The sequence below is a fragment of the Microplitis demolitor genome, chromosome 8, assembly GCF_026212275.2.
Source record: "Microplitis demolitor isolate Queensland-Clemson2020A chromosome 8, iyMicDemo2.1a, whole genome shotgun sequence".
NCBI lineage: Eukaryota > Metazoa > Arthropoda > Insecta > Hymenoptera > Braconidae > Microplitis > Microplitis demolitor.
Window position 1 is genome coordinate 12,607,012 of NC_068552.1, and position 9,601 is coordinate 12,616,612.

The window sequence follows — 9,601 nt, forward strand, 5'->3', positions numbered from 1 at the left end:
ACCGACTTTTTAAAACCCATGTGTATTATCAAGTTTTCAAAAACACAATTTTTCAATTATTATAAAAAAATTCTACTGTAAGTACTTTGCACTCAAGTAATAATATAAAAGATTTTTAAATTTATATTTGATAAATTATTTAAAAATTAATTATTTGCTAAATAATTAAATTTATTTTGAGGTTAATTACAACAATTGTCCATGTGGTAACTATTCTTTTTTTTTTTTTAAATAATAATTGTTAATTAAAATTCAGACATTGTCAGTTTATTTATTTATTATTCAGATTATAAAATATGCCTCTGAAGTTAGCAGACAATTAACAATCTTCGGATTTTTTTTCAACAAATCAATTAAAAAAAAATAATAAATATAAATATGCACAGGTAGGATATTTAAAAAACTACAGGTGCAATTTTTTTAAATATTTTTTTTTTCTTATAATTTATCGTTTAAAAAAAACCGAAAATTTTTAATTGTCTGCTAACTTCAGGATTATTATAAAATTTATTTTAAAAAATTTAAAACTTTTTTTTCCAGATGCAAATGATTTGACAACTGGATCATTTACAAATTAATAAAAATAAATGAATTAACAGTGTCTGAATAATTTTATGGCTCAAAGATTAAGTTACTATTTAAATCCGTTATTGAATTATAAAAATTACATTAAAATAATAAATAAATATAAAAAAATGGATTTACTGGCTCCACCTGACTCTGTTCGTGGTATGACAACTTTAAATCGTAAATCATTTGATAAAACTGTTGAAATACCATGTTTAAAATTAAATATATCAACAAATAATTACAATACTATAATGAATATAGCGAAGAAGTATTTTCTTAAATTAAAAAAATTCAAATCATTCAATCAAGACAATGATAATTTGATAATATATTTAGATCCATGTAAAGTAGAAAAATACGACGATATTGAAGAATCAGATCGTCATATTTTAAATAAAATTGGTAAAATACAATTTGATAAGACAGAAATAGCATTGAATTATAATAATTGGAATGCGGATGAATTATTACGTGTTATATTGCCAGCAGATATTGAAGTACCAACTTCTTATACTAAAGTTGGTCATATACTTCATTTAAATTTACGTAATGATCAATTACCATTTAAAAGTATTATTGGACAGATTTATTTAGACACGATACCACAAACTAAAACAGTTGTCAATAAATTAAATAATATTGAAACTAAGTTTCGTTATTTTGAAATGGAAATACTTGCTGGTGATGATGATACAGTTACGACAGTTAAAGAAAATAATTGTAAATTTACATTTGACTTTGCTAAAGTATATTGGAACTCAAGATTATGTACAGAGCATACTAATTTATTAAAATTTATGAATAAAAATGATGTACTTTATGATGTATTTGCTGGTGTTGGTCCATTTTCAGTACCAGCAGCTCGTAGAGGTATCCAAGTATTGGCTAATGATTTAAATCCTGAATCTTACAAGTGGTTACAGTATAATGCAACTGCCAATAAAGCTAAAAATTTAATTTCTTTCAATAAAGACGGCCGCGATTTTCTACGTGATGAAGTCAAAAAACATTTATTAGAAAGACGGAAAGATAATAAAGATGGTTGTGAACATATTGCCATGAATTTACCGGCTATTGCTATTGAATTTTGTGATATTTTTCGTAATTGGATGAATGATGATGAAATAAAATTAATTTCTAATAAATTTCCGCTTGTTCATTTGTATTGTTTTGTTAAAGTAAGTAAAAATACTGACCCAAAACCTATCGCTCAGACTTTGGTTGAAGAAACTTTGGGCACTAAATTGACGTCTGAGTCGTTAAAAAATATTCATCATGTAAGAAACGTTGCGCCAAACAAAGAAATGATGAGGGTATCATTTTATTTGACTGAAGAAATTTTAAAATCTGTGGAGCCAGTGAAAAAAAAAATAAAACTTGATCAGGATTCTAATGATTGTGTTGAAATATTTGCAGAAAATAATGGGGAAGAACAAAAAAATATCAAAGACCAAAAATGTCTTCAAGGTTGATTCAAAACGTTCTCTTAAGGCTAAAGGTCAATTAAAAAAAAATATTGGAACAAAAGTAAGTATATATTTAGTATATTCAATTATTATTTTTTTTTATTTTTTAAATTTATCAGTTTAAATTTTGTTAAGGAGGTTCACGAGTTTCTAATCGTTATCGAAAATCCCAACTTTAAGATTTGAAATTTTACATTTTTTAAAACAAATGTATCATACATCTACCACTAAAATTGTTTGAGGATTTACCGTATAGTTATTGAGAAAAAATGATTAAAAACCGTGCTTTTTAAATCCTTATACATAGACTCTTATGACAGAAACACTGTGCCCCTAGCAGTATGAATTTTTTTCACTGTCAACTTTCCAACTATGAGCTCTCAAAACCTGATATAAGAAAGTTAAATAAGTGTAGAGTTAAATTATATATTTAAAATTTATTGTCATCAATAAAAACAATGAGAAAAATTAAGTTGAAATAATTATTTTAGTGGTTAATAAGTTGAGGCGACATAGAGGATAGACGCCTTGGTTACGTTGCCAGAGACAGCTGTTATGTGGCGCCAATTTTAAAAACATAAGAAATAAAAAAATTTTTTTTTTGGTCTCCTCTGTAGAAACTCCAATTTTTAAGTAAACATAAAATATAATAAGACAATTTTAGAGATAAATCTTTTGTTCCATTCTTAAATAAAGGGAAATTATTTATTTGAATTTTTGCTACACACCTGGCTTTAGCGTTTATGTACGTTCACACACATCTATCAAAGAGCATTGTCGCCATATCTTATTTAAAATTTTGACTACGGAAGTATTTTAAAGGTTTTAATTTATTAAACATTCATAAATGTGTGCAAATAAACTACAAATAATTTTTATAATTAAAAAAAAATAATTTGAATCATTTTTTTGTTAGTTGAAAAAATAAAAAAGCTTGGTTGCTTTTATGAGTCTCTTAGTAACGCTTGAACCTCCTTAAGATTTTTTATATATTTCAATATTAATTAAAATATTTTCGGATAAGACATAAATTTTGTAAATTAAATAAATAATTATTATATATAAGTATGACTGCTCAGATAATTATTTATTTATAAATATTTATTTGTTTACAGAATCAACGGAACCAGTTGAAGAAAAATGTCGAAAAAATAAAAGCAATAGATAAACAATTGGTTAATGTACGTGCTTGTATAAATTCTGAAGCTAAACCAAAAGAAACTCGAGTACAAATTCAAAAAAAATTATCACCAAAACCACAAATAGAAACGTCTCATACTGTTGACACATTGGATAAATTAAAATTATGATTTATAATGATTGAAATAGTTAAATAAAATTGTAAATACACTTTTTAATTGCGAGGATATATTTTTTTTATTCCAGTTGCGAAATATTGAATAGTATAACAATGATAATTAACTGTTGATAATAAAGCTGCAGTTAAGTTGTATATAAAACTGCATATATTTGTCAATTAATATAATAAACAGGATATATTTATAATTAATATAAATAGTATATATTTAACTTGCTGCCGGTGCATTCACGGCCTCGGTGTTGGTGCTAGTTGTATCCGGTGTTGATTCTTTTATTTCGAGCCACGGTAAACGTTTTTGTAGCTCCATTCTGTATCTCGGATGACTTATTGCGTACACGTAAGGATCCAAACAAGCAACAAATTTGCATGTACATGCTGGAATCATTGTTACGCCGGGAGTCAATAATGATTTGTTGCCAAATGCTCCAATTAGTGACATTACTCCGTAAGGTGTCCATGAAGCAACGAAAAGGAAGCAAATTGTTATGGCAGCCTAAAATATTACATATATTATTTTTAATTCTCAATTAAATAAAAATATCAATAATACTAAAAAGTTATAGTTACTTTAGCGATACGAATTTCAGCAGATTCGGCATTTGAATTAGCATTGCTACGAAGACTTTCTACATTCATCTTTTTTGCTTGTTCACGTAATGCCTTCTCGTGATTTACTACATGACTGACTATCTGACTGTAGTGATAAATTATTAGAGACATTGGTATTGCGTAAGAAAATGTAAATATAAATCCAACAAAGATACGAGTTTCATTTGTATCTGTTAAATAGTCAAATGTACAACTCGTTAAAAATCCTTCAGGTACAAATCTTCCCCACACTTCCATCAGTGGCATCAGTCCCCAAGGTAATACGTACATCCAAATTAATGCAATAAATAACATTGCTTGGCCTCTTGATAATTTCCCGTCCAAGGGTCTTGCAATTGTTCTGATTTTAAATAAATATATATTTTATAAAATCTAATTATAGTAATAAGTGAGCTTTCAAGATGGTTTTAGTATATATTTTATCATCAGTATTTCTTCAGTAACATATTTCTTTTATATTATCAAATACAATCGACTATTCGTCATAAGCCCGGGCTATGAGACGTAGGGAAACTTTTCTTCGCATTTTAGTCTTCACACTACCGTGCGTTTAGTTTTGTCCTCGACTGCTCGTTATAAGCCTGTTTTATATTATTTGATTTTAAACGTCATATTTACGTTTTGTCACACGCCGTTATCTTGATTTTTCTAGTGCTTATAGTACTAAAATATTTTTTTCTATGCTTGGCTTATTATTTTGATAATTTTAACGGAGGGTTATAACCGGTTGTTTAGTACGACTCAATAACTGCTGATCGAGGGACGAGGCTGATGACGGGTAGTCGACTATAATTCAAATTTTCAATCAGTTTTCGCGCTATTTACATAAATCGTAATACACTCGAATCGCGTTATAAGTCCGGCTTGTATCTTTTTCTTTTAACCAGACTCGCGTTAATATGAGAAAGACACTAAGCGGACTTATAACGCGACTCGACTGTATTTGTTTCTATTAAACCTGAATATGCATATTTTTTGATAATGTATGATGTTTATCGTAATTATTTTTTAAATTAATAAAAAAAAATCATTTTCTATAAGTATTATAGAAAAATTTATATTAAAAAATGATAAGACAAATTGAGACGAACTTAAAAAAAAAGTGGGTTAGAAAACTGATTTTTAAACAAAATCTGGATTTTTTTTATATTTTCCGACAAACTAAAGATCTGGGGGAAATAAAATTTGTTTCTTTATTCATCAATAGATTTTCTATGAAATTTTAAGTTGATATTATATAATAGAGAATGTCAAAACATTTCTTGAAACACGAGTACCTTTTTTTAAAAATAAGTTTTAACTTTAAACCATTAACCACCGTAAAAAAAGTTATAGCAATGCGGGCGAGTATTGCTAATTATTTATAAAAGTAAATGAAAATTGTATAGACACATTAGTTGATAGTAATTACCGATATCTGTCATATGCTATAGCTGCATTAGTGATAGCAGCACCAATCCCACTGAGAGCTCCAATGAATGCAAATATCTGACAAGCAAGATGTCCAAGTGCGTATCCAGTGTTAAAAGAATTATAGATAAATATCGGCGTCTTTAACATCATCATGAAATCACAGAGAGCCAAATTTACTACAAACATATTTGACGGCGTCCGCAGCGCTTTAGCTCTGTTTTAAAAAATATATATATATTATTGTTTATAAAACTATTTTTATTTCACTGATACTCGGATTATATTCACTTTTCATTTGTCACAATTTAATAACTCAATATTTTGAATAAACAGTATTGTAAAAAAGAATTAAAAAAAAATACTTACGCACAAAATATCCACAAGACAAGTCCATTGCCCAAAAGTGCAACGAAAGTAAATAAGATGTATAATAATGCTAATAAATAATGAAGGGAGGGGTTTGGCTCCGGATAGACCAGCCAATGTTCTGGTATGTGAACTAATTCTTCAGCTGGTATATTCCATCCCAGCAATCGTGGTGGTCCTGCGGGAAGGATTCTTGCTTCCCAGTGAATACTGTCGTTCGACATGTTATCGGTCTCACCGTGTGCCCAGCCCCTCACCTTATCTACTGACAAGTCACCCTCGAGCTTTTATACCTTTTATCTCACCACAAATCCGTTGTCCGTGGTTGCTTAACGTTTTTTCCACGGGTTTAGATACCTTAATTCACTTATTCCGAGGCTTCGTGCAGTTAAGCTATGTGTAATCCGTTATTACCCTCGAGCGTCAGTGAATAACTTCAAAGTCAAATTTATTTTGTTAGCTGCTATGGCCTTGGCTCTAGTTATTAGTTTTCTTGTTTTTTGGATTATTCTCTTTAAAACTATTTATCATTCAACTATTATACAACTGTCATATTATTTATTTTACCTAATATATATTCTTATTATATTTATATTTATACATTAATATTCCTATCAAACTATGTTATTTTTTAACGTCATTATCTTTCATCTTATAATTACAATGCATTACAAAAATGTTTTTTTTTGTTGATTTTTATTAATATCATTATTTTCCATAGATTTTGTTAGCTGAATACGAAACTAAAAAATAAATATTTTTTTTAACTTTTAATTACATTTGTTATTGAATTCTCATAGTTTTATTTTAATTCGATTTTTAATGAGAAATTGTATGAAAAAAATGAATGTTTAAAGTTTTTAATACTAATTTTTTACAATAGAATCGTTTTATTTTTTTTCTCTCTGAGTATGAACAAAAAATTTCATTAAAATATTAAAATATATTGTAAATATGAAAATTTTTATACTTTTCCAATGAGTAAACAGATTATTTCTGGAATATTTTAATTTCTAGTGAATGTAAAATCAATTTAGGTATTAATTATATTCATTGAATATTTACATGATACGAAATTATAAAAAAATTTTAATTACAATTTTATTAAGAGATATTTTCAAATCTAGCTCATACTGAATACAAGTATACATAGAATTTCTAGCCATTGGCTTTCGTCAGACTCCACATATCTCCTCCATTATATACCCTCAATTAAACAAAAAAGAAAGGTATTTAAATTTATATTTATTCAAGTTATCTAATTTAATTTTTAAATTTGACTCTAAAATAAATTAAGTATTTTTTCCAACAGATGATGATGACGTGTCCGATGTTACTGATCAAGCAAACACTTTTTCGATAACTAATGAGGAGACAGAAGATGAATCTGTGTTTGCAAAATGTCCTCAATGCAAATCTTCATCACACAGCGGCTGCTCTGTTAGTAAACTATATAAATTTTATTCGTCTAAATGTATCAAAAAAGAATTTACCAATCAAAAAGACCAAAAATTATGGAAAAAAATCAAGTAATATACATTATATATATATATATATATATATATATATATATATATATATATATATATATTCTGGAGGCGGACAGTCATCTTGAGTAGTGAAACGTCGTGGAATATGACCTGCACAGGTTGGTGGTGGCTCGGGAGACTGCAGAGTTTGTGATGATCTGGCAACATAAATAACGTTGCCGAGGTCAGCAAGGCAGACGCAACCGACAAGTAGCCACGCATGACTGATAGCATGTTGCACGAAATTAAGGCAGTTGAATTACACTAACAGCTGTCTATTTGCATGTTGTGTTATTAATCGAGGCATAGATTAATAATTTTTACTGTTATATGGAAACGCCGAGCAACCCGAAGCATTGTCGCAGCGTACTTCCTCCAGACGGCCAACGTCTCAAGAACGCGACGGATATCAGGACGGCAAATGTGAAGAAGTAGCAAAAACAATGTTCCAAATAAACATGTAGTACAAATCTTAAATTAACTTGATTAAAATTTGATGGTAAAATATATAAAAAAGCACTACATCCACTGCCACAGGTATTATTACTCGTGGTAGCACAATGATAAATTTTATAATACATGATTTAAATTTAAATGCAATTTTAAATGTAAACCTGATCATGATAATAACATATATTGTATAAATATTACGCATTGTGGATATTTTCGACTTAGTAAAGATAGTAATCGTCAATTACGTAGAAAATTGAGATGTGTACACTGCAAATCCGAGTGTGTTAAGAAATGTATTATTTCGATGAGGACGAAGAAATAAAAAAAATTCTTCGTCAGTTGAAAAAAAAAGAAAAAAGAAAAAAAAAAAAAAAAAAAAAAAAAAGACTCATTTCCTGAAAATTCGTATCACGTTGCGAACTTTTTCGGACAAGACAATCTTATAAAGTTTATTGATTATAAAGAATAATCAAGAATTAATTAATTTTTTTTCTTCGTTATATATTCATGTACCTTAAATTTTGATCACAAAATGTTGGGTACCTTTTTTTTCGCGTAATATTTTGCATTAACTCATAGTAATTTGTTTATCAAATAATAGAGTTAATTAATAATTAAAATTTAGAATATACACGTAAGCAATAGAGATTAACAGCAGCATCACTCAAAGAAACGTTAATAAATCAAACGCCAACAAAAACATCGACACCCATGATTAAGAAAAATGATTTGAAATGATTCAAAGCACTTTGAAATGATTTAAAGCAATTTGAAATGATTTAAAGCAATTTGAATTGGGTAATCTATAGATATACACTCAGCATGGATCAAATCATTTTTCTTAATCATGGACTGGACAGTGGAATGAGAGTAGCCAGTGAAGGAAGCAGCAATTGCAACTGTTGGTCTTTGGATTGACGCTGCAAGTTACTAAGGAAACTGATAAAACTATTGGAGTTTCTCATTTCATTGAGCACACGGTATTAAAGTACTATCAAATTAAATTTATTAATTAATAAATTAATTTATATATTAAAATTATTTTGTCATTGTAAAAAATTTAATATGAATATAGCTTTAAATCAATAAATAAATAAAAAAATTGTTTAGTTCAATTTTTATGGAATAACGAAAAGATGTCAAACAGGCCTGGAGCTGATGGGGATTGTAAACATGGGCGCTCACTTGAATGTTTACACAAATCAAGAGCAGACTGTATTTTATGTCAATTGTTTTGCTAGAGATGAAGAAATAATTAAAAAAAAAAAAAAAAAGATTGTGAAACAGTGAGAATAAAATTAAAAGACAAATTAATATGTGAATATTTTAGTTTCACGATACTAAATATGTGAGTACATAAAGTTCCATTGCGAATACACTATAAAATGCATTTTTTTTTATAATGGTCCGGGAAATAAATTTAATAATAATAATAATAAATAACGATACTTGTTGTTGTATCAAAAGTATATAAAAGAAATATTATTATTCATATGTACGTGGTAATTATAATAAAAATTTATACTTATAATATTTTCTCCTTTTTTCATTACTTTAAAAAGTATTTGTTTAAATAACGAATAAAAAAACAATAATGTTCATAACAATTACACTAAGTATAATAATAAATAAGACCTGTAAATAGAAAAAAAATTATAATATAACACAAATTAAACAAAAAAAATATAATTTGGTTTTAATTTAATTTATTAACATTATCTATTACTTTTTTTTTTAAAATACAGTCTAAATATTAAATTGGCAAATAAAAAACAGCTTGCTAAATATTTATTTTCAAATTGTAATTTTGTGATACATGTAAAAAAAGTTCTATAAGAGTAATTTTGTCAATAACATATGTATTAAATTATTAA

The 9,601-nt window shown here is 27.3% G+C and overlaps 2 protein-coding genes across 5 annotated transcripts; one reads left to right on the top strand and one right to left on the bottom strand.

The window, feature by feature from the left end:
* Window position 1: 1 nt before the first annotated feature.
* LOC103573952 (tRNA (guanine(37)-N1)-methyltransferase) lies at window positions 2-3,394 on the top strand. Of its 4 annotated transcripts, XM_008553260.3 has the most exons (4): window positions 16-77; window positions 182-206; window positions 541-2,097; window positions 3,152-3,394. In XM_008553260.3, the coding sequence occupies exon 3, from the start codon at window positions 615-617 to the stop codon at window positions 2,040-2,042; it is 1,428 nt and encodes a 475-aa protein (XP_008551482.1). In that variant the 5' UTR covers window positions 16-77; window positions 182-206; window positions 541-614; the 3' UTR covers window positions 2,043-2,097; window positions 3,152-3,394. The 4 variants fall into 4 exon arrangements, with proteins under 4 accessions (XP_008551481.1, XP_008551482.1, XP_053597261.1 ...); XM_008553259.1 differs by lacking the exon at window positions 182-206 and having other exon boundaries at window positions 2-77; XM_053741286.1 differs by lacking the exon at window positions 16-77 and having other exon boundaries at window positions 85-206.
* A 168-nt stretch (window positions 3,395-3,562) lies between these two features.
* LOC103573954 (opsin, ultraviolet-sensitive) lies at window positions 3,563-5,981 on the bottom strand. The gene is made up of 4 exons (XM_008553262.1): window positions 5,746-5,981; window positions 5,378-5,593; window positions 3,925-4,306; window positions 3,563-3,850 (listed from the first exon to the last, which is right to left on the bottom strand). Exons 1-4 carry the CDS (start codon window positions 5,967-5,969, stop codon window positions 3,563-3,565), a joined length of 1,110 nt encoding a protein of 369 aa, XP_008551484.1. The 5' UTR covers window positions 5,970-5,981.
* Window positions 5,982-9,601: the final 3,620 nt, after the last annotated feature.